A 26,419-nucleotide genomic window follows, 5' to 3' on the forward strand; every position below is an offset into this window, starting at 1 on the left:
TGTGTTGGTAGGCTCTTGAAGGACAATTTGAGCTCATTATTTTTCATTGTACCTCACCTAATCTTGTACTAACAAAATAGAAAAACTGCCCCTGTACTATGGCAAATCAGCAATGATATTACTAAACATCATTGTTGTACTGTGATTAGAAAACATTAGCTGGAAGTAAATAAGGTATATAGTCCCAGTATTGCAATGACATAGGGTAAATTATGACACCAGTTTCTAGCAAACTGGTTGCTTGCATGCTGGTGCCAACAGGCTGTTAATATGTCCTTTAAAGTCTAAATCCAGCACCGACATGGGTATTATTAAAGGTTAATAGAGCTGTGTGAATAAATATTCCTAGAAGGCTGGTTACGATTTCTAGTATTCTCTCTGTCCCACATTTTTCTGTTTTAACATCTATTTTTCTATTATTAGCACTCCACTTTCTATTAATATCCACTTTGTCATTCATTAATATTTGATACACTTCATGCGTATTGAAAACATACTGTTTTGTAACAGAGCATTTCTCCCAGTGCTTTCATAATAAGCACGATCCTTGGCCTGTAGATGCATAGGGCCAAAAGATGTCTCAAAATAGAGTATAATTATAACTGGCCCTTATAGTTTAATTGTTTTATACTGTCATGCAGGGTAGGCCATGGATGCATTTTCTCTGTGCGTTTATTTAAAAAAAAAACACCTGTTTGGCAGTTCATCTGTGTGCAGCCCACACTTTCCATAGTGTACAGAGGACTTGATGAGCTTCAGATCTGTGATGATCACTTCCTTTCATTGAACAGCCACCATTTACCAACCATGAACGTTACTACTGTACTAGACAATGGGGAAACACAGTCAAAAGAATTTACACCATTTTGTTTATTATCATTAAAGAACAAACATAATGAAAAGATGAGATCCAGTGATTCAGGGTCAGGAATTCTGTAAAATATTATAAGGTAGTAGTTGAACATTCATGAACATGTCTTGAAACTGTTTTGGGTTTTAACATACACTGAAGTTGTTCCTCACTTGTGTCTTTACATTTTGTTGCTGTAGGGTGTCCAGTAATCTTGCTATAATGTCAGAGATGGACACATCTGAAAAGATAACCAAATCTCCTGCACTTGAGAAGAATGTGCGGCCACACGCAGTCAGATATTTTCAGCTGGTTCAACTCCCGCACAGTTTGTACTGCCACTCATAACTGGCCGAGTAAACCCAAATAAAAGACTTCAAAGGATAAGGAACAGAGGGCGCACCAGCCTTGCAAATTACCTTTGCAACAATTTGAAGTTAAAAAGAATGGGTATATACTCATAAACAACAACATGAATCGAGCATAACACAGTCCAAGAAGTGCTCCGACCAGCCTGGTGTGCTGTCCAAATGCGAGATGACTATCCAAAAGAACTGACGTGTTTCGAGAGGAGCCCCTTCTTCCTCAGAGCTCTTTTTGATATTCATCTCACATTTGGGAGTTACCAGACAAGGCTGGTCTGAGCACTTCTTGAACTTTGTTATGCCTGATTCATGTCATTGTTTGTGAATATATACCCATATTTTTTTTTATAATTAATTGTTGCAAAGGTAATGCGCTAGGGTGATGCACCCTCTGTTCCTTTTTTTCCAGTCTTTATGGACACATCTGACATAGAAGAGAAATCATAATTAGGTGGAAAATTGGAGCACAAATGTAGGTAGTCTTGATGGTTCCATCTGCAGATGCTTGTACTCGTTCATAGCTATTTATATTTAATTGCAAAACTGTTGTAAAATCAGTGGAATTATTGTTTATATGGGCTAAGGACATCAATAAAACAGTATACTGTATTATTGATACTATGAACACTGATTCTGTGTTTCTGATTTATGCAGGTCCACTTCTGAAAGTAAGTTAAGGAGGAAAGAGGGCTTTGTCCACATCTGTGCCTTACCAGTTCACTCCTTGCAACTGTTATAAGAGAGCCTAAAGGAGGCATGTTTTCTTCCGTGTTCTAGCTGGCTTCGTAAAAAGCCAATATTGCTGCTCATGTCCTCTAAATTCGCTTGGAAATGAGTATCTCAAGTGTTTGTGTCATAACACCATAGTACATGATATTTTTGGGGGATGATAAAGAATTTAGAATTCTGATGATTAAATACGTTTCTGTTCTCTGTTCGCTCTTTTTTAAATAAATAGTAATAATATCTTTATACAAGATCAACAATAAACAAATAAGATCACGTATCTATATACAAAACTTATGTAGGAATGTAGTGACTGATAGAGACCTCTCAGTGTGAAGAATTTGTACTCGATTTGTTGTGTCTTCCTTCCATATGTCCCATGCTGTAGAAGAAGTTTCAGTGTACAAAGGACGTACAGTACATTCTGACAGACATCTAGGATCTGTAGCCTGGATAGCTCTTCATCAGTACAATGGCATTTTCTAACATCCACTGATCGTTTAAGGTTTTCAGTGTTATACTGCTTCTGGCTTGCTCCTTATTTCAGAAAATCAAAGAATCAGCTGTCCTACAAACAGATGGAATCATTAGTGTTAGAAAAGTAATGCAGGAAACCATCTATGCATATCTTTGTGGAATAATTCAGTCAACGTAATGACTCAGAAGACTTGACATGTATGTATTGCCAAAACTTTTGTTTTTAGCTTTGGATAGCGTAATGAAGAGATAAACTCCTTGCCATTTTTTTTTTGTACTTTATATACCATTGGGGAAATTTCTCTTAATTTTCTGTTCCAGAGATACAACAGAAAGAGGAAATCTCCTAAAGTGAAGGAAATTTCACCTTGTAAGGCTCATTTACATTTGCGGTAATCCTTGCCATCCTCTTGGAAAGTAATTTGCTGTGGAATGGGTCTTCTTAATACGCATTGAATGGGTTGCAGTTGGGGGCAATACTGCCTGCTGAATGTGACAGGGGTGGTAATCTTTGCTGCAGCCGAAGAGCCAAAATAAATCATGCCAGCATGTGTACAACCACTTCCAGCTACTGTGGTCTGTAGAGGAGGGGGGTTGTAAAACCATAGCTCAATTGCCTTTTTTTACTGCCAGTCGCAAGTGTGAACGAGCCCTAAGAGACTGCCAGTCACAAGTGTGAACGAGCCCTAAGAGAGTTGTCCCCAGAACAGTGGCCCCATTGGAATATTCCCCTCACCTTTTGTTCTGGGGAAAACCGTAGAATTTTGGACACACACACTTACACACTTTGATTTTTGGTGACAATAGTCATCACTGGTGAATCTCCCAAATGGAGATACAGATAACAATAACAACAGAGTAGACTCTCCCCACGCTATCCAAAACAAACAAAAATAATTTTGCCTAGTAATGGTGTCAGGGAATCCCTGTGAGACGTCTGGGGCGTGGCCGTGCACAGGCTATTCCCAGAAGAATGACTAATGGGCGTGGTGCCAGACAGGCTATTTAAAGGAAGTTCATTCCTGTTTCCTGTGCTGACTGATCTTCAGCTGTTTCCTGTGACCTGATGATACCTGTATGCTTCCCTGTTGCTGACCTGGCTTGTTCTGAACTTGGACTTGGATTCTGCTTCTGCTTCTCTGCTAAACCTGACCCGGCTCCGTCCCTGACTTTGGCTCTGCTTACGATTTGGTACCCTGCTGCACCGCCTGTTGATGACCCTGGCTTTCCTACTACTCTGACTCCGTCTCTCAGAAATACCCGAGTGCTTGTCTGGCTATCTGCTGCACATGTTACATACAGCATTGCATGTTCCAGTTTCCAGGATCCGGACAAGCAGCCTATCCTGATCCATCAACAACCGCAGGCACTCGTGTCCCTCCTGGCCTTTGACACCCTCTGTCTCACCTTCAGTGGGGTCTGGGCCGGAGATATAAGAGAGGCCGACCTCGTCAACTCTGACTCCTCCCAGGTACGTGACAGTATCAGTCAGCCAACTATGGAGTCTGAAAGGGAGGTCTCTCCACTGGAGAACGTTTGCCGATCGATCTCTGCACTATCCCACATTGTACAAAGCCTGCAAGGAAAATTGGATTGCATCGAAGATCAATTATCGGCCCGCAAAAATGACTCTTCTCTGACGGAGCCCAGCACATCCTGTGCGGCGGATTTCCACCCGGAACCTCGAGTTCCCATTCCTGAACGTTTTTCTGGAAATCGAAGAAAATTTCGGACTTTTCGTAATTCTTGTGAACTATACTTTTCCCTGTTGCCTCGAACATTCTCTTCACAAGATACCAAGGTGGGGTTTATTATCTCGCTCCTTCAGGATGAGCCCCAATCCTGGGCTTTCCATCTTCGGGAACAACACGATCCAGCCTTGACAACCATGGACTCTTTTTTTTCTGCCATGTCCCAGCTATACGCAGATCCTTTTTGTCATCGGACTGCTGAATCAAAGCTTAGCAAGTTAAAGCAAGGCCTAAGGCCTGTGGAGGATTATGTGACAGATTTCCGTGTATGGAGTGCCGATACTCTGTGGAACCATTCGGCCCTCCATCATCAGTTCCGTCTTGGCTTGTCTGATGCCCTAAAGGATGAACTTGCCAGGGTGGGGGTACCAACGGCCTTAGAAGACCTGGTGAACCTTGTCATCCAGATTGACCGGAGGCTACGTGAGAGGCAAGCCGAAAGAACTAACAAGGCTCCTTTGGTCCGCCCGGAGTTTGGGGCTGATACTCCTCTCATTACCGTTAACCCCCCAGAGGTACCTCACTACCCTTCACGAAAGAGTTTCCAGAGATCCCCTCTGTCCACATCGGAACGTCTTCGACGGTATCGCTCCAATCTCTGCCTCTACTGTGGCGATGCCGGTCACCACATTCAGACTTGTCCTGTGAGGCCTTGCAGAACCTCCTCTAACTGGATTTCTATGATGCATCCACCCAGGACTGATCAAACACATCTCACCTTGCTTTGCCATCTGAAACTTCCTGAAAAGACTATCTCTGTTCCTGCTATTATAGACTCTGGGGCCTGTAGCTGTTTTGTGGATGTGACATTTGCAGCCCAACACAATCTACCTCTCTGTACCAAGAAACAAGGGTTTGTTGTTCACCTGGCTGATGGCTCTGGTATCAAGTCTGGTCCAGTGACACAAGAGACGGCTCCAATTTTCTGCTCTTCCTCCTCTGGTCATCAAGAATTCCTTTGCCTGGACGTTATAACATCACCCATGTTTCCTGTCATTCTTGGTATACCCTGGCTGAAGGCCCATAACCCTAGCATCAATTGGCTCACGGGTGAGATTTCCTTCTCTTCTCCCTATTGCCGGGCACACTGTGTTCCTGAGGAGTCTCTTACTGCTACCTCTCTCCTTGGTATCCACCCGGACCCCGAAGTCTTGAAACTGGTACCCACAGTTTACCACGAATACCTGGATGTTTTCAATAAAAAGAGCGCTGATTCTCTTCCTCCTCATCGTACATACGATTGCCCCATTGAACTGTTGCCAGGGGCTGAAATACCTTTTGGCCGGATCTACCCTCTCTCTGAGCTCGAATTAGAGACTCTCCGTAACTATATTAATGAAAGCCTGGAAAAAGGATTCATCCGACCCTCCACTTCACCCGCAGGAGCGGGCATATTCTTTGTTGAGAAAAAGGACCATACCCTTAGGCCCTGTGTGGATTATCGCGATCTCAATAAGATAACTGTCAAGAATCGTTATCCTCTTCCCCTAATTCCCGAACTTTTCCAGAGGTTACGAGGGGCACAGGTGTTCTCCAAACTTGATTTGAGGGGTGCCTACAACCTAGTCAGAATTCGTGAAGGAGACGAATGGAAAACCGCGTTTCGAACGCGCTTTGGGCATTTCGAATATCTGGTCATGCCATTCGGTCTTTGTAATGCCCCAGCCACATTCCAACATCTTGTTAATGATATATTTCGGGACTATCTTGATTTGTTTATCATCGTATACTTGGATGATATCCTTGTATTTTCCAGTTCTCTCGACCTACACAGAAACCATGTAAAGAAGGTACTGGACAGACTTCGCCAACACCATCTTTACGCAAAGGCGGAGAAATGTGAGTTCGAAAAACAGGTTATCCAATTTCTGGGACTCATTATCTCTGCGGATGGCATTGCTATGGACCCGCAAAAGGTATCTGCCGTACTGGAATGGCCTGCCCCCGAGGACAAGAAAGCAGTACAGCGCTTTGTGGGCTTCGCTAATTTTTACAGGAAGTTTATAAAGAACTTTTCTGGCATCATATCCCCCATCACACAGCTGACCAAACAGTTTACCCCATTCAAATGGACTCCAGAGGCTCAAGCCGCCTTTGAACTCTTAAAGACTCTGTTTACTTCCGCTCCCATTTTAAAACACCCAGATCCCGCTTTAGCCTATGTACTTGAAGTGGATGCCTCTGAAAATGCGGTCGGGGCTATACTATCCCAACGACAAGGAGCCAAGTCCCTACTCTACCCTATTGCCTTTTTCTCCAGAAAATTAAGCTCCTCTGAGAGGAACTATGACGTAGGAGATCGTGAACTGTTAGCCATAAAGGCTGCCCTGGAGGAATGGCGCTACCTACTGGAGGGGGCTGCACACCCTATACTTATTTTTACAGACCATAAGAACTTAGAATATTTAAGAACCGCGAAACGATTAAGACCTCGACAGGCAAGATGGGCACTTTTCTTCTCTCGATTTGTGTTCCATATAACTTTTCGTCCGGGCTCTAAGAATTGCAAACCTGATGCCCTTTCTCGCATGTTTCCTGAACCAGCTCCACCTCCTGAACCTGACACCATCTTGCCAGCTAAGAATTTCCTACTCTTGCAAACAGACTTGATGTCACAGATCAAGGGGACAGTTGCAAACTCCCCACCTCCTGTGAACTTGCATCTCCAGCAGAGGGATGGACTTTATTTCCACAAGGAACAAATTTTTATTCCCGAACAACTGAGGGTCACCATTCTTAAGAAGTGTCATGATCATCTTCTGGCTGGACACTTTGGTATCCATAAAACCTCTGATTTGGTCTCCCGTTCCTTTTGGTGGCCAGATTGGTTAAAGGACTGTAAAAACTATGTCAGATCCTGCTCTGTGTGTCTCAGAAACAAGTCTGATCGGGCCAAGACCTGGGGCCTGTTGGAATCCCTCCCTGTACCTGAAAAACCATGGAGTATGATCTCTATGGACTTTATTGTGGAACTTCCTCCATCTGAAGGGTTTACAACTATCTTTGTCGTAGTTGATCGTCTTTCCAAGATGGCACACTTTATACCTCTGAAAGGAACTCCCTCTGCCTCCGAAACTGCCTCCACGTTTATCAAAGAAGTGGTGAGATTGCATGGCATTCCAGCCAGCATTGTCTCTGATCGTGGGGTGCAGTTCACTTCCAAGTTTTGGAAAGCTTTATGTGAAGCATTAAACATTGAACTTTGTTTGTCTTCTGCCTACCACCCACAAACAAATGGACAGACCGAGAGGACAAACCAAACTCTTGAACAATATTTAAGGTGCTTCTCTTCTTTTTCTCAAGACGACTGGGTGTTACTCCTCCCTTTAGCGGAATTTGCTTATAATAACTCCGTTCATTCCGCCACCAAGCAGTCTCCTTTCTACGCCAATTATGGATATCACCCCTCCTTCCTACCTGAGTTACCTATGGAATCTGCTGTACCAGCTGTACAAGAAAGACTAAATTTTCTTACTACCAACAGTCAGCTTTTGCGGGAAACCATTTTGAAGGCACAGGCTGGTAATAAAAAATTTTTTGATAGAAGAAGGAGAGGGAATTTGAATTTAAAACCGGGGGATAAGGTCTGGCTATCTACAGCAAACCTGAGATTAAAGTGTCCCTCAAAAAAGCTTGGCCCAAGATACCTAGGTCCATTTTCTATCAGGAAGAAGATTAATTCTGTGGCATTCGAATTAATCTTACCAGGTAATCTGAAGATCCATCCCGTGTTCCACGTTTCTTTACTGAAGTCAGCAGTTCCCAACCCCTTTCCAGATCGTGGATCTGAAGTTCCTGCTCCCCTTTTGATCGAAGGTAATGAAGAATTTGAGGTGGAGTCTATTCTGGACTGTAGAAGAAGGGGTGGTCGGACACAGCTTCTTATCAAGTGGAAGGGCTATGGCCCTGAGGATAATTCCTGGGAGCCTGCTTCAAACGTCCATGCTCCTCGATTGTTACGAGCCTACCTTCTACAACATCCGGATAAACGGTCTATGTTGGGCATCCGGAGGCTGCCCTTAAGGGGGGGGCAATGTCAGGGAATCCCTGTGAGACGTCTGGGGCGTGGCCGTGCACAGGCTATTCCCAGAAGAATGACTAATGGGCGTGGTGCCAGACAGGCTATTTAAAGGAAGTTCATTCCTGTTTCCTGTGCTGACTGATCTTCAGCTGTTTCCTGTGACCTGATGATACCTGTATGCTTCCCTGTTGCTGACCTGGCTTGTTCTGAACTTGGACTTGGATTCTGCTTCTGCTTCTCTGCTAAACCTGACCCGGCTCCGTCCCTGACTTTGGCTCTGCTTACGATTTGGTACCCTGCTGCACCGCCTGTTGATGACCCTGGCTTTCCTACTACTCTGACTCCGTCTCTCAGAAATACCCGAGTGCTTGTCTGGCTATCTGCTGCACATGTTCCATACAGCATTGCATGTTCCAGTTTCCAGGATCCGGACAAGCAGCCTATCCTGATCCATCAACAACCGCAGGCACTCGTGTCCCTCCTGGCCTTTGACACCCTCTGTCTCACCTTCAGTGGGGTCTGGGCCGGAGATATAAGAGAGGCCGACCTCGTCAACTCTGACTCCTCCCAGGTACGTGACAAATGGACTTGATAATATTAGCAGTAGCAAAAAAGAAACCAGTGTGCTTCTGTGCAAGACAGGGGAAAAAAAGCACATATTCACCGTGTATTGATTAATTGCTAGAAGAAAATAATCAGCAGTGACCAATTCTACCAGACAGAAGGAGACCCAGCACCCATCTGATCCACATCTAGTTAAAATTGGTCCCTTGCTCCCTGTGTGCCCATGTGCAGATACACAATTTGCACAAGTGGTATTTCTGTCCCGTATTTCATTTTATATGTTTGTTTTGATATTTTTAAAGTGATTGTAAAGTCTTGTTTTTTTTTTTTCCATTTTTTTTTAAATAACAAAACTGTTGTACTTGCCTGCTCTGTGCAGTTGGTCTTGCACAGGGCAGCCTGGATCCTTGGGTACAGTATTGCGTATCTGCGCAATTATCAGTTAAAGCAGTACAGTGCCAAATTGCAAAAAGTGCTCTGGTTGGGAAGGGGGTAAAACCTTCCGGAGCTGAATTGGTTAAGGTGTATTCAAACCCTAAAAATGAATGTCTCTTATTTTCTCCTTTCTGGTCAACTAAATATACCTGTTAAATATATATATGTGTGTTTTTTATATTTATATTGGTTTAATAATTGCTAAAAAAAATGCCTGTTGATTTTTGGCAGAAACCTTGTGAGCTGATAATTTCTTTTGCCAACTACGTAAAGCATATACTGTATGTTAGCGGGATGAGCTCCCAATCGTGATTTCTGTGAAAGCTAATTACAATGATCATATGATACAGAAGCCACACCGCCTCACAGGCACTAAAGCTCACTTAATACCCCAACAAAGAACATGCTCATGAAAATGTTTTGCTACAGCTGTTAGATAATTACATAAAATACATGTTGATTTTGCCAGAAATCTTGTGATCTGATAACTTCTTGTGTCTGTGCAAAAGGAAGAGTTATGATAATGGAAGGGGGGGGGTGTCTGTGTCCCTGTGTTATTTGTGTATAGAAATCGAATTGACAGGGCTGACACCAAGTGCTTATGAATTCAGAGCTGTGTTGTAGGAACACACTTTATTTCTGGCACATCAGTTATTTTTATTTACTTGCAGCATGTGTAATGAGCTAAAAACATGGGGACTGTTCATGTAATGATGAGATGTACTAATTTTTTTTTAAATAGTGTTGACATGAATATTTACATTTTTAAATACATTTTGTATTACCTCTGTACTGCTACGTTCATTCCTGGTTTCCGTCCCATTGTGATCTTGAAGTTGTTCCAGACCCTGTACTTCCATAATGTCCATGTTGGGGTGAGGGTTTGGCTTTTCATTCTCCCATTTGGCAAAACCCTTGTTCTTTGTCGACTTGCCACAGAATTTAGATTTCATCTTAGGAAATGTATGAGGACCAGGATCACTCCAGCCAGACTCAGACCACACCGGATCTGTTTGTGTTGCCTGGCTGGTTGTTGAACGTTGTAATCGCACTGAAATCTTCCTAGAAGAGCCAGTGACTAGAGTTATTGCTCGTCCATCTAGATCGTGATTTTCTCTTCCAGGAGAAGGAAAGTCAAAAACGTCATCTTGTGCTACAAGAAATAGAAGTATATTACTTTCAATATGTCACAGTATTTTAATATTAGGAATTTTGTTGCCTGTTGGTGGAAAACTTTTCAACTTTTATTATTCTTGAACAACACATTTACCTGTGCTGATACAAATACAGAGGCTACCATTATTAACTTATTTTTGAAGATACCTGGCTGCTAAGCTGATCTAATGACTTTAAAGCCCAACTCCAGTTTGGGCAGGTACTTTAAAAGTGGATCCTTAGGTTGTAGCTGAAATTTTCCTTGCAGCCTCAACTGGTCACTGATACAGTGACACTCCTCTTCTGGATTGAATGATCTACACAAGGGGGTCTTCAAACTATGGCCCTCCAGTTGTTCAGGAACTACAATTCCCATCATGCCTATTCATATCTGTGAATGTCAGACTTTTACAATGCCTCTTGGGATGTGTAGTTCCACAAAAGCTGGAGGGCCGTAGTTTGAGGATCCCTGAGGAGAAATGCTGCAGAGAGCGGCATCATGTTCTTCGTGGCATTGTTCTCTCCATTAAGTTCTACCCACCACTGGGGGAAAAAGAGGGTGAAGAGCACCTGTGATGTCATCTGAACCAGCCTTTAGGTACATATATTTTTTTTTTCTTCAAAGGTGTCATAGGTGCTCTAAGGGGTTACTTTCTGAGTACAGAACAAGTATTCAGATTATGAGTTCTGACTTGATTGGCGGCAATATGTGTCAGGAACATGGAATGTGTAAAGATTGCCATGATGTACAAGCAACTAGCCAATCGATAGTACTACATCTAAACATTGCATACATTAAAATGTCATTGTAACAAAGGGATGCATTAAACCCATTGTATCAACTTCAAATGTCACTTTGGAATATCTTACATCAGAAGCAATATTCATCATTAGCACATATGAAAAAAGTTCCTAAATACAGTTTGCCATATAAAGTGCCATAATTATGCCATATAAAGTGATCAAGTGACGTAAACTTGTTTCTCCCTATCACAGTGTGAGTCTAATGAGTGAGTGTGGGAGCTGATATGGTCTAATATCTGCTTAATATCCTACCATTTTTTTACCATTAATACTTTTCTTAAAGTGGATCTAAGGTTCACAAATATTCACCCACCCTCGACATCATCTTCTCATCGGCTCATTTAAGGTGGTGGGTATATGGCTGTCTTGATTGACCAGTGGAAATTACATAATTCTTATGCATGTGCATGGGGGTTAATTCATTCCAGTACCAAGGTGTGCCAAGAATGTGTGCTGCATACTGTTGTATTTTCAGATATGGCCCCCTGGAAACATTCTGTACACAATTGGTGTAGGTAATGCCTCTAAAAATTAAATTTCCTGATTGTGTGATTGGCTCACTGATTTTCCCAGAGGTTTGTAAGATACAAGTCAGAATTTAGGCACCCCCTGCAAATGAAATGTAAGTTTTGATGAGATACTTCCCCAGGGTAATGTAACGCTCCTGCGTTTTTATAGTAAGCTGGATTTGCAGCTGCAGAATCTCCACTCAGCAGTCATGTAGAGATGTGCTGAAATACCAGATCCAACTCTCCAGACTCATCACTGTGGGCCTGTCTGCTTCAGCATACAGATATACACACACTCAATAAGATGTTCCTGGAGTGATGGGATGTATATGACAGTATGGAGGTGATGTGCTGAAGGGACAGGTGTGAGCAGTGACAGAAATGATAAGCACTTGATAGTAATGTTCAGGAGAGTAGTAGATGGTAATAGGTAGAATGCAGATAGGTTAGTAATCATGTATGGTATTGGTAACAGGTGGTGAGGACAGCAGATGACATATACAGGATAGACTAACCCAGTGCAAGGATAGATGGTAGTAGACTCAAGAGCTAGCAATCTATGTAACAGTGCAGATGATAGAATTAGTATGCATAGATAGTAACAGTCCTTAATGTGCAGAGGTAGATAGTGTAAGTTAGTTATGGAGGAATCCCCTGTGGGGTACTTATCACTAGTAAGGTTAGTAAGTAGAGGGGTCCGGTAGTGAGGGAGTGATCCGGTAGCGAGATACGGGATCAATAGCGAGGTTCCGGTCTGTTCCAGGTAAAGAGAATAGCTGGAGGCTCCGGCAGCATAAGACAAGGCTTGTGAGCATGCGGTAACATTGAACGAACAATGTGAGAGAGAAAGCCGGCGATTGAAATAGCCGCTCAGAGCGGCGCTCAGCGATGATGTCATCCGGCTTAAAGGTATATGCGTTCCACCTAACTAAAAAGGTGGGACGCAATATGAAAAGGAAAATGGGCAATAAGGGTACCAAAGGTACCAGAATCTTACAGGTAATAATGTAACCAGTTCCGGACCACCCGCCACAGTTTTGATGCGGCGGGCAGCCCCTCCTGCACGAACCGACGTAGGACTACTTCGGTCGCATGCCTGGCGCTAGGGGGCGAGTGCACGCCACCGCAATTGCCGCTGGCCACCTGCGATTGTAAACACAGCTGACCGTTCTTCTCTCTGGAATAATCACAGAGCACCTGTGATTAGTGATGTCGCGAACATAAAATTTAATGTTCGCGAACGGCGAACGCGAACTTCCGTAAATGTTCGCGAACCGGCGAACATTGCGAACCACCATAGACTTCAATAGGCAGGCGAATTTTAAAACCCACAGGGATTCTCTCTGGCCACAATAGTGATGGAAAAGTTGTTTCAAGGGGACTAACGCCTGGACTGTGGCATGCCGGAGGGGGATCCATGGCAAAACTCCCATGGAAAATTACATAGTTGACGCAGAGTCGGGTTTTAATCCATAAAGGGCATAAATCACCTAACATTCCTAAATTGTTTGGAATAACGTGCTTTAAAACATCCAGTGTGTGTATACAATCAGGTATGATGTTGTATCGATCAGGTAGTGTAAGGGTTACGCCCGCTTCACAGTGACAGACCAAACTCTGACAGACCAAACTCCCCGTTTAACGCACCGCAAACATCCACAAACAGACCAGAACCGACCAAAATGGGACAGGAACTGGGCTTTAAGGGTTAGGGTTAGGTTTAGTGTAAGGCTCCATGTACACGGGACGTTGTTAAAAGTCCCTTTGAATGCTGAAATTTTTAGGACGTTTGAAACGACCGTTCGGTCGCGTTTGTACCCGCGTTTAGCGGGCGTTTAGCGGCGTTTGCGGGCGTTTGCGTTTAGAACCGTTCCTAGAGGTAAAAAAAATGATTCCCCTTTAAAATGGAAAAATGCAAACGCTAAACGCGGGTCATCGCGTTCGGACGCGTTCGGACGCGTTCAGACACGTTCGGACGCATTTGTGCGTTTGAAACGCCGGGAAACACACGTTCAAACGCAAATAATTGCGTTCTAAAAACAGTCCCTGAACGCAACTGCCTGCAAATGACTGTAAACGACCTGGTGTACATGGACAGGTAAGATAAAATGTAGATGGGTTCAGGGGCTTCTGAAAAAAACGCCCAACTGCTCCTAAACGGCCATTTCCAGCGTCCCGTGTACATGGAGTCTTAGGGGATAGGGTTAGGGTTATGATGAGATACTTAGGGTTAGAGTTAGTAACCCTACCCCTACGCCTCTAACCCTAACCCTCTAACCCTAAGCACTAAAAATAACCCTAACCCTAGCCCTAACCCTAGCCCTAACCCTAATTCTAATTTTTTTTCTGGTTCTGGACATGCTACAGAGCTGAAACTTCACAGGTACACTTTTTAGACCCCCCAGACACCAAATCACACAAAAAAAGTTCTTAAAAATTGTCATTTTTGATAGAGAGCCAATTATTGGAAAAATAAAAAAAAATAAAAATAAAAAAAAAATAAAAAATTTCTTTGGATTTAGTGTCTGGGGGGGGGGGGTGGGGGGTCTAAAAAGTGTACCTGTGAAGTTTCAACTCTGTAGCATGTCCGGAACCAGAAAAAAAATTACAAATTAGGGCTAGGGTTAGGGCTAGGGTTAGTGCTAGGGGGTTAAGTTTAAGGTTAGAGGGTTAGGATTAGGGTTAGGGCTAGGGTTAGGTTTAGGGTTAGGGTTATTTTTATGGCTAGGCTTAGAGGGTTAGGGTTAAGGTTAGAGGGTTAGGGTTATGGTTAGAGGGTTAGGGTTAGGTTTAGGGTTAGAGGATAGGGTTAGGGTTACGGTGAGATTCTTAGGGTTAGAGTTAGTAACCCTACCCCTCTAACCCTAACTCTCTAACCCTAAGCACTAAAAATAACCCTAACCTTCGCCCTAACCCTTATTCTAATTTTTTTTTCTGGTTCTGGACATGCTACAGAGCTGAAACTTCACAGGTACACTTTTTAGACCCCCAAGACAATAAATCCAAAGAATTTATTTTTTATTTTTTTTTTTTAATTTTTCCAATAATTGGCTCTCTATCAAAAATGACAATTTTTAAAAACTTTTTTATGTGATTTAGTGTCTGGGGGGTCTAAAAAGTGTACCTGTGAAGTTTCAGCTCTGTAGCATGTCCAGAACCAGAAAAAAAGATAATTTTTCAGTAGAGCAGGGATGGTGGGAACCCTCCTTTTACACCTATATGATCTTTTTTTCTGGTTCTGGGCATGCTACAGAGCTGAAACTTCACAGGTACACTTTTTAGACCCCCCCCCCAGACACTAAATCCAAAGAATTTCTTTTTTTTTTTTTAATTTTTCCAATAATTGGCTCTCTATCAAAAATGAGAATTGTTAAGAACTTTTTTTGTGTGATTTAGTGTCTTGGGGGGCTAAAAAGTGTACCTGTGAAGTTTCAGCTCTGTAGCATGTCCAGAACCAGAAAAAAAGATAATTTTTTCTGTAGAGCAGGGATGGTGGGACCCTCCTTTAACACCTATATGATCTTTTTTTTTCTGGTTCTGGGCATGCTACAGAGATGAAACTTCACAGGTACACTTTTTAGACCCCCCCCCCCCGACACTAATCCCAAAAAAGTCATGCCTGCCTCCAAAAATGCCTGATAAATATATAGAAAAAAAATAAATAAAAGCAGACTGAAATACCAGCCCTAAAAAGGGCTTTTTGGGGTGCTGTCAGGATGCTGTCCTTACAGCAGGAGTGGACACAGAACACTGGCCTAGCTAATGATTTCCCTATCAATTCAGCAGCAACAGCAGCCCTCTCCCTGCTCTAACTAACTCTGCAGCTTCAGAATGAATCTAAGATGGATGCTGCCCTTGCTTTTTTATAGGAGGTGGGAGGGTCTGGGAGGGAGGGTATGCTGATTGGCTGGAATGTGTCTGCTGACTGTGAGGTACAGGGTCAATGTTTGCTCAATGATGATGTATAGGAGGCGGACCGAACATCGCATAGGTTCGCCCGCCGAGGCAAACGCGAACATGCAAAGTTTGCCGGGAACTGTCCGCCAGCGAACAGTTTGGGACATCTCTGCCTGTGATCCTTCTATATAGGATCACAGGTCTCTATGGGCATTTCAAAACACTCCCCTAGTCTTACATTTAACCTCTTGATCACCCACTAGTTTAACACCTTCCCTGCCAATGTCATTATTACAGTAACAGTGAATATTTTTAGCACTGATTACTGTAGTAATGTCACTGGTCCCCCCAAAAGTGTAAAAAATGTCAGTTAGGGAACCGATCTGTCTGTCGCAATGTCGCAGTCCAGCTAAAAATCGCAGATTGCCACCATTACTAGTAAAAAACAAATAAATAAATAAAAATGATATAAATCTTTCCCCTAGTTTCTTAGACGCAATAACTTTTGCGCAAACCAATCAAAATATGCATATTGGGATTTTTTTTTTACCAAAAATATGTAGCAGAAGACAAATTGTCCTAAAAGAATGAAAAAATTAGATTTTTACATTTTCTTTGGGGGAATTTTATATAGCAGAATGTAAAAAATATTGTTTTTTTTTTTTTCATAATTGTCGCTCTTTTTTTGCACAGGTGATCAAAAGCACCAAAAGAAAGCTCTATTTGTGGGAAAAAAAGGACATAAATTTTTTTGGGTACAGCAACACACAACTGTGCAATTTTCTGTTAAAGTAACGCAGTGCCGAGTCGCAAAAAATGGCCTGGTCATTAAGGGGGCAAATCGTTCCAGTCCAGAACTGGTTAAAAGGGATGTAGACAGTGCAGCTTTCCTCATTAGAATGCATAAAGTGCATCAACTGAATAATAATGAAACAGACCCTCCCATTCAGTATCAGTAGGCAATTAGTCTGGTGAAACAAATAGCTATTTCTTAACACCAACAAAATTTAGGAAGCTGCTTAAATTTACATTGGAGTTTTTTTTTTTTGCTCTCGCTATCAGTGGAGTTACTCTTTTTAAATTAACTCCAGACAATTTTTTTTAGCTCTGGAAAAAGTAGGAGAGAGTTAAAATGTGCCTATTTTATATTTTTTCCTGTGATCTCAGAGGGGAGATTTTCCTTAATGTGTTGTCCCTGTAATGCCCAAGCAAGAAAGGCATGTGATGGTCTCCTGCGTTAATAGGCACAGACATTTAAAAAAAAAAACATTTTTAGAAGCCCTAACTTCTACTCTCTACTAAAAATGCGATTGGAGAGATTTCTCAACATTTTCTGTCCTCATAGGGGAAATCTCCTCAATATGAACACAAATTGTAATAAAAAAAAAAAATACATTTTAGCTGGAGTTATAAAATGTTTACACTATTCCAATTCTGCTTTTGTTTGCATGGATTAGAAAATTCCAAAAGCACAGAAAGGGCAGTAACATGGTAAAATTTTTTTACATTTATTCAAAGTATTCCATAGTTGCACTCACAATAGATAAAAGTCCAGATGGACATATAGGTCCGGTGACTAGCAGCATGTAATTCTTTCGACAAGAGGAGGAAACATTAACAACCTGTGGGCAATGTGCAAACAGGCTGACAAAGGGGAAGATTTCCCCAAAACACATCCTGACAAACACTATTATGGAAGTTTTCTCTATGCCATTTTCACTTATGCATGGTGAGTGGAGTTATCTTACCATTCAAATAAAATTATAAATATTTCACTATGTTAGCATGCTTCCTGTGTTTGTTTTCACCATTAGGAGGAACTACCCTTGGTACTCTGTATAGCCTGTTATCTGTCAAAACCAACAGCTGAAATATTTGAATAGCTTTGTTAAAGCTTTAGTGCAATATTAGAATATCTAAACTTGGCACATTTTTGTCATATATCATTTTAAGTTAGCTACATGCTAGTAGTATCCCTATGTCTAAGGTAGTTACCTTTTGTATTTGAAAGTACTTATATATTTTAGCAAGCACTGATCTGCGGGAGAGGTTTCGAGTGACACCTTTCCCATTAAATTTCATTTACACTTGGCTTTAGCAGGTCAGGCCAACAGCAGCTGCTTTCATATATTTAAAATCAAGAAAATAAGTACAATCATCTGCCATCATATATTTTTATTCTAACATCCAATCACCCATTTATATTTTTACATTGCCCCTTTTTCCTGGCAGGATGGAGACAGCAGCTTGATGGTTGGGAACCACTGATCTAGACCACATACAAAATAATATGTAGGGTACAAAGTATGTGCCACATTATACAATATATACTATAGCCAGTGGTGTATTTTGGTTTCGTGCTGCCCTAGGCAACACTAAAATCGGGCGCCACATCAAAAGTTTTTCCACCCCTTTATCTGAAATCCCCACCCCTTCCTCTTTAGGCCCCACCTCTTCCTATTAGCACTTCACCTCAGGAGTTGGTCAGACTGCAGACATGATAAAGAAGTTGCTTAGGACAGTCATGCTCATTCATGTATTAGTATAATATTTATCTGTGTTATTATTATATTTGGTGATTGTGGAAATGATGAATGACAGATATGAATGTTGGTGACTCCACCCCATGGCCATCAGCCAATAGAAGGTTAGCCGCTCTCTGTGTAGCTGGAAGGCGTTGGAGGGTTAATACTGTGGTCAGTGACGTAGGTGGGTGGGGTATGAGGGAGACACACAGAGCCTTGCTTGTCACACAGAGATAGAGAGTGGAGATCACATAAAAGGTAACGGGGAGGAGGTCCTAGCCCCATAGGTTTCTGTTGGTAAGGACAATCCTTCCTCGGGAAGAGGTGATGGCAGATCAGAGATCTGTCAAAAAATTGTCAATAATTGTTAAGAACTTTGTAATACCACCCTTTATACACATTGTATAAACATATATAAATATGCACACATATTTCATACACGTATTTATTGGGGTGCAAGCTATATGCTAAAGATGGTTTGCACCTAAATGGAAGGGGGTCTGCTGTGCTGGGGGAGAGGTTTATGGGAAGGCTGGAGGAGTTTTTAAACTAGGATTGAGGGGGGGAGGGTGAATTAGATTATAATGGGGCAGACAGGTCAGACAGGGGTCAGCCCCTATTGGTGGGTGGAATGGGGAAAGATGGGGCGAGAGTTATGGCAGAGGATAAGAAGGTTCCCATGTTACAAACAACCATTGGAAATGGTACTATTTGTACCAAAATTAAAAACATGCAAAATAAGTATGCAAAATGGGACAATGATTTAAAGTATTTGTTCACCAATGCCAGAAGTTGGCCAAACAAAATAGGTGATTTGGAAGCTCTGGTGCACGAGGAGAACTATGACCTAATTGGTATTGCTGAATCTTGGCTTCATTCTTCACATGACTGGGCTATTAATATTCCTGGCTATGCTCTCTTTCGGAAAGACAGGGTAAAACGGAGGGGTGGTGGTGTTGTCTCTGTGTGAGAAGTGATCTCAAAGTGAGTGTGAAAGATGACCTAGTTGATGGAGAGTGCGCTGAATCTGAAGCAGTATGTGTTGAAATGCACATGGGTGTGCGTAAAACAAAGATTATCATTGGAGTTTGTTATAGACCTCCCAGTATTAATGAGGAGGTGGAGACTCAGCTCCTGGCACAGATAGAAAGGGCTGCAAGGGCTGGGACAGTGTTAATAATGGGGGGTTTTAACTACCCAGACATTGACTGGAGTAATGGCACTGCTGGAACAGTTAAAGGGCAAACATGTATAAACCTATTACAAGACAATTTTATGGTGCAGTTTATTGAAGCCCCCACTAGAAATGATGCTCTGTTGGACCTGGTAATCTCAAACCATGCAGAGCTTATTAGCAATGTTCATATAAAAGAACATCTGGGTAGCAGTGACCATAACATGATTTCATTTAATGATATCTGTAAGCAAAAAATGCATACAGGAAATACAAAAACACTTAACTTTAAGAGAGCAAATTTTCCAAGGATGAGGTTCTGCTCTCCAGGATTTAGACTGGGAGGGAATATTGGCATCGATGAGCACAGAACAGAAATGGGAAATTTTCAAAAAGACTTTATGCAAACTTACTGCAAAGTATATTCCCATGGGTAATATGTTTAAAAGGCTAAAAATAAAACCTATGTGGCTCATGGCAAAAGTTAAAAAAGCTATAGATAAAAAGAAAAGATCTTTTAAAAAATATAAAAATGAGGGAAAACTATCATTGTTTAATTGTTACAAAGAATATAGCAGAATATGTAAAAATGAAATCAGGGACGCAAAAATTCAAAATGAACGACAGATTGCAAAAGATAGTAGGACAAACCCCAAAAAATTCTTCAAATATATTAACAGTAAAAAGATTAGGTCTGAGCATGTAGGCCCTTTACAAAATAATCAGGAGTGGGTGACTGGGGACAAAGAGAAGGCACATTCATTAAATACTTTCTTCAGCTCTGTATATACAAAGGAGCATGGGGGAGATCATGACCATAATGAGGACGGTATTGACACAGCCCCAAATGATCCACAATGGCTCAAAAGTGATATGGTCCAGAAATATTTAGACGGAATAAGGGTGGATAAAGCGCCTGGACCAGATGGCATTCACCCACGCATCCTAAAAGAATTGAGCGCTGTAATTTCTAAGCCTTTGTTTCTAATTCTTAGGGACTCGTTATGGACTGGAATAGTACCACTGGATTGGCATAGGGCCAATGTGGTGCCTATATTTAAAAAGGGATCAAAGTCTTTTTGCCAAGTAACTATAGACCTGTTAGTTTAACTTCTATAGTCGGGAAGATATTGGAGAGTTTAATAAAAGACCATATAGATGAGTTCTTGCTGGAAAAAAACTATTTTAAGCAACAGACAGCATGGATTCATATAAGACAGAAGTTATCAAACAAACTGGATTTGGTTTTATAAAGGGGGTAAGTAAAACCTTTGACAGAGGGGTGGCTGTGGACGTAGTATACTTGGATTTTGCAAAAGCGTTTGACACAGTTCCCCACACACGGCTAATGTGTAAGGTAAAGTCTACAGGCTTAGAAAGATCGGTTTGTAATTGGATAGAAAATTGGCTAAAATATATAATTTAGAGAGTAGTGGTTAATGATTCTTACTCTGAATGGTCTAAAGTTATCAGTGGTGTACCCCAAGGTTCAGTGTTGGGACCCTTACTTTTTAATATCTTTATAAATGATATAGGGTCTGGAATTAAAAGTAGCACTTCAGTCTTTGCAGATGACACCAAGCTTTGCAGTGGAATAACTTCTTTACAGGATTTCTCCAACTTACAATCTGACCTCAATGCACTGTTTCATTGGGCAATTATGTGGCAAATGAGGTTTAATGTTGATAAATGTAAAGTTATGCACTTGGGGGCTAAGAATAAGCATGCATTATACATACTAGATGGAGTAGAACTGGGGGAATCCATAGTGGAGAAGGATCTGGGTGTTCTGGTAGATCATAAGCTTAATAATAGCATGCAATGCCAAGCTGCTGTTTCCAAAGCAAGCAAAGTCCTTTCTTGTATTAACAGAGGCATGGACTCCAGACAGAGAGATATCATTTTGCCCCTGTACAGATCATTAGTAAGACCTCGTCTGGAATATGCAGTTCAGTTTTGGGCACCAGTTCTTAAAAAGGATATCGGGGAACTGGAGAAAGTGCAGAGAAGGGCAACCAAACTGATAAGAGGCATGGAGGACCTCAGCCATGAGAAAAGATTAGAGGAACTGAATTTATTCTCTCTTGAGAAGAGGAGATAAGGGGGGGGGGATATGATCAACATGTATAAATACATAAGGGGTCCATATAGTGAGCTTGGTGTTGAGTTGTTCACTTTAAGGTCAACACAGAGGACAAGGGGGCACTCTTTACGTCTAGAGGAAAACAGATTTAGTCTCCAAATACGGAAAGGTTTCTTCCCCGTAAGAGCTGTGAAAATGTGGAATAGACTCCCTCCAGAGGTGGTTCTGGCTAGCTCACTAGATTGCTTTAAAAAAGGCCTGGATTCTTTCCTAGGTGTACATAATATAATATAATATAATATAAAAGTACATAATATAAATGGGTACTAAATTTTTTTTTAGGTAAATTTGATCCAGTGAATATCCGATTGCCTCTCGGGGGATCAGGAAGGAATTTTTTTCCCCTGCTGTAGCAAATTGGATCATGCTTTGCTGAGGTTTATTTTCGCCTTCCTCTGGATCAACAGCAGGTATAGGATTGTGTATATGGGATTGTATGTTTGGGTTTTCAATACTGTCTTTTTTTTTTTTTTTTTTTGGTTGAACCAGATGGTCTTTTTTCAACCTGACTATCAACCTGACTAACTATGTAACTATGTATGTACTGTAGATATACATACATAATGTATATAGTATGTATGTCCCACATCTGGGAGATAAAGATCAGGAATCATGCTAAATGGTTCCCAGATAACCCCCCCCTGGTGCACTGCTGCAGTCTCATCCAGCCAGTTATAATGTAGCTAAACCCAAGAACAACAATTTCATATTTTGCCACTTACCAATCCTTAGGTGTAGAGGACATTGGTTTTCTTTTTTTATGTTTACCTGGTGATTCTGCCTGTAACAAAATTCCTTTTCTAGGGTGCACTAACTCTATAGCATCTATGAAGAAACAGGGATGTTACCTTAGGCTGCTCCCTGGATTAGCACTACAAACACCTCCCTCCCTCCATAACATAGGTTTTGATAGAATGTCTGTCTGCAAACTGAGCCAGCGGCCTGGGAGGGGGGTTACTTAAGTGTGTTTGGGGAGGCATTGGAGAGTGCAAAATCTGGTGCAGCTCCACATACAAACCAATCAGCTTCCAAGTTTTTTTGTCAAAGCTTAATTGACCAAGCGGAAATTAAAAGCCAATTGACTGCCATGCACAGCTGCACCAGATTTTGCACTCTCCAGCTTTAGTAAATCAACTCCATTGTTCTCCAATGCCTCCCTGTAGCACTGTTAGCTCCACAGGATTACCTTCGGCGAGTTATTTAACCCAATATTTCTTGTTTTATACAATACCTGAAGCCAGAGATGGACTGCTTGGAAGAGACCCATGGCTACTTCCAATAGATGTTCCTCTAGAGAGTTTTCTGCAAGCTAGCACAAGGAGGTCCTTGCATTGTTTATGACAGTTAGCACCACAGTCTGAAAGGGAAATAAAGATTTTAAAAGTTATGGGCGAACATGTTGATGTTTTCCAAATGGGTATTGCATTTACTATAAGCCACTGAAGTGAGGTTAAATCTTGGTCACTGACATTATTAAAGCGTAACTTTAGGGGTTTTACTAGCTATGCCTAAAGATGCCCCCCCTCCTAATACTTATACTTATTCATCCTCCTCTTGGGTCCCCTGCCAGGGCTCTGGGCTCCTCTTCCCTGCTGAGTCCCCCCATAGCAAGCCGCTTCCTATGGGGGCACTCATGCATGCTTGCTCCTGAGCCGGCTCTGTGTTTCCAAAAGACACACAGTGCAGTTTGGACCCGCTGGCTGTCAATCAGTGGCTGTGATTGTCAGCAGTAGGAGCCAAGGGCTACCGCTGCTGTGTCTGAGCCAATGAGGGGGGAGAGAGCTGAGGGAGCAGCTACTTATGTGCACATCACTGGATCAAGATCGGGCTCAGGTAAGTAAAAGGAGGGCAGGGGGAAGAAGCGCACTAAAGGTTTTTCACCTTCATGCATTGAATGCATGAAGGTAAAAAAACCCTCAGCCTTCAGAGCCACTTTAAATACACATACACTATATACTTAGATAATCAATTACAATTTAAACAAACTGAAGTAAGCCAAGTCTGAAGTATTTATGGTATTTGTGTCAAGAGTACAAAGGATCCTTCCATGGTCAAATTATTTGTTAAATAACAACCTTAGCTCAATGATCAAATTTAATCTGTATCTGCTTTCTTCATTTACGCTTCATTCAAAGCATTGAACTAGGTAATTTAGTGCATAATGTAGCATAACTAAAGGCAAAAAACATGCCTTTTCAGCACACTATGAGAAGAAGTACACATCAGTGAGTCCATGTGGCAGTGTCAGCTGCTTTCTTACTCAAGTTTATTCTTCAAATAATAACTATGGCTCCTTTCACATGGTCCGCTGTCCGGTTCGGTCCGTTCTCTGCTCAGCGGGGATCGATCCGCCGATCCCCACTGAGCAGGCTGGTGACAGCTCCATCTCCGCTCTGTATGTGGAGAGGGGGATGTCAGAGCCCCGCTGCTCTCTATGGGGGAATCGGATGAGAGCAGACCGCCTGTCCGCTCTCATCCGATCCCATCCGATCCCCTGGATGGATGGAAAATAGGGTTTCCATCCGTCCGGATTTCACGGACAGGATCGGATGCGGATGTCAGCGGGTCTCAGCGGACATGTCTCCGCTGACATCTGCTGCCCCATAGGGATGCATGGAGGATCCGATCAGATCGGCCTAAAAAACTGACAGGCGGATCTGATCGGATCGTTCGTGTGAAAGGGGCCTTAAGCCCCGTACACACGATCAGATTATCGAACGATCTGTCGTCCGTTTTTTGTGGCATGCTAGTCTGATGTGGAAAGTGAAGAGGTTATTTTAATCCTAATTTTCCCGTACGACAGAATTCTACTTCAGAAGTGATGTCATGTGTTGGATTTTTTTGTATGTGTTCTTCCGTCTCTGAGCATGCCTAGTCTTGCTCTTAAGATTTTTTTTCATCTAAATCTGTACTAATGAGACGAAAATCAGAAGTTGTTTTGACTGATGACAAAAATTATATAGCCTGCACATCAGGATTTTGTCAGCCGAAAAGTCGGAGTTGGCTGGTCGAAAGCACCATACTAACAATCCGAAATACGAATTTTCCCTACAGATTTTCTTATCTTGTGTACGGGCCTTTAGTCGGGTGTAAAAACAACAATATTGTTTTTCCTAAAGGCAAAAAGATTTTTTGCTTTGCAAGTGTATTTTCCCAGGGCTTGGTGAATGTAGTGACATTTTACTTTGCAAAAACACACAATCATGGGCAATGCAAAAATAAAAACAGCATTTTTACGTGATTGGATGATGGAAGTCAGCAGAGTTTCAGCTAATTCACTAAGCTTTGGAGATAATTCCTTTGCCGAAAGATAAGTTCTACTTGCCTTTATGGACTCCCCTAAATATTATTCTCAATAATGCACACAGATAGAAATGTACCTTTGCACTTGTATCCTTGCTTGATGATACCCCACAGCTGAAATGAAGGACAGCTCAATTAGTCAATGCAGCAACAGAAACAAGAAGGAAGACCAGGTCATAAAGAAGTACGAAGAAATTGCTGTGCTAATATAAACAGGATACACCAACACCCTTCCTGTCATCAACATCTCCAGTGTGTGTGGATTTTCACTGAAGTCTTTCCAGAATTCTCACTAATAAAAATTTTCAACAGTCTTCGCAAACTAAGGGCATATCCTCAAATAAAATAAAATAGAAAATGTAAGTATCTGAGCACAGTGAGGATAACTGAAGACACGTCTCCCCACTAACACAGCATTAATCAGTTCTTTTATACTCTGATATATTATAAATATTAATACTTGTAGGTTGCATACCACTAAAATACAATGACCAGGCCCTATTTTGCGATTTGGCACTGCGTTACTTTAACAGGCAATTGCACGGTTGTGTGACGCTATACCCAAATAAAATGTATGTTCTTTTTTTCCCACAAATAGAGCTTTCTTTTGGTGGTATTTGATCACCTGTGTGATTTTTATTTTTTGCGCTATAAACAAAAAAATGCGACAATTCTGAAAAAAAAAAAAATATATATTTTTTCACATTCTGCTATATAACATTCTCAAAAAAAAATGTAAAATCAGAATTTTTTAACATTTTAGGCCAATTTATTTTCTGCTACATATTTTTGGTAAAAAAACAAAAATCGCAATAAGCGTATTTTGATTGGTTTGCACAAAAGTTATAGCGTCTACTAACTACGGGAAAGATTTATGTCATTTTTATTGTTTTTCTTTTTTTTTTTACTAATAATGGCGGCGATCTGCGATTTTCAGCAGGACTGCGATATTGCGGCGGACAGATCGGACCCCTAACTGACATTTTTGACACTTTTGGGGGGGCCAGTGACATTACTACAGTAATCAGTGCTAAAAATATGCACTGTTACTGTAATAATGACACTGGCAGGGAAGGGGTTAACATTGTGGGTGATCAAGGGGTTAAATGTGAGCCTAGGGGAATGATTCTAACTGTGGGAGGAGTGGCTTCTGAAATGACCATAGAGATCTGTGATCCTATATAGAAGGATCACAGGGGCTCTATGATCATTCCAGGGAGAAGAATGGTCAGCTGTGTTTACAACAGCCCACCGTCCTTCTCTCTCAGCGGGGAAAGATCACGGGTGTCAGGCAGCAATCGGATCCACCTGCCCCGTGCATCGGCTTCCCTGCTGCCGACTGGGGGCAGGAGCGTGCTGCCAGCGGCACACGCTCGCCCCCTAGCTCCCTGCTTGCAACCGACGTAGCCCTACGTCAGTTTGCCTGGGGGAGCCACACTGCCGCAGTAAATACAAGGTGTGTGGTCAGGAACCGGTTAATGATACACTGTATGTGCATGGGGCCAGCCAAGTTGGATCCGTACATAAAATGCTGTACTTCCTGTTTAGCAATGAAGTATAGCGAGTCTACAGAGAGCTTGAGTGATAGATTTTTAATTTTCAGCAATATGTTATTCATTCCTCCAATATGTAATGTGCCTGTTATGCAATCCAGGTGCGTTCTAGATGCTTTTCTACATACACATTTTTGATGAATTCCAGTTAATTTTCCCCCTCTTTT

At 41.9% G+C, this 26,419-nt stretch overlaps 1 protein-coding gene across 5 annotated transcripts in view; it reads right to left on the reverse strand.

Annotated features, from left to right (window-relative positions):
* Positions 1-1,835: 1,835 nt before the first annotated feature.
* Positions 1,836-26,419, reverse strand: part of RASGRP3 (RAS guanyl releasing protein 3) — a 304,603-nt gene continuing 280,019 nt past the window's right edge. For all 5 annotated transcript variants that reach the window (XM_082249448.1, XM_082249451.1, XM_082249449.1 and 2 more), the window contains 4 exons: positions 24,777-24,813; positions 22,628-22,753; positions 9,975-10,342; positions 1,836-2,509 (listed from right to left, as the gene is read on the reverse strand). In XM_082249448.1, coding sequence (XP_082105574.1) covers positions 2,501-2,509; positions 9,975-10,342; positions 22,628-22,753; positions 24,777-24,813 — 540 coding nt within the window. In that variant the 3' untranslated portion in view covers positions 1,836-2,500. The remainder of the gene's footprint in view (positions 2,510-9,974; positions 10,343-22,627; positions 22,754-24,776; positions 24,814-26,419) is intronic.

The sequence above is a fragment of the Pelophylax lessonae genome, assembly GCF_965119305.1.
Source record: "Pelophylax lessonae genome assembly, chromosome: 3".
Taxonomy (NCBI): Eukaryota; Metazoa; Chordata; class Amphibia; order Anura; family Ranidae; genus Pelophylax; species Pelophylax lessonae.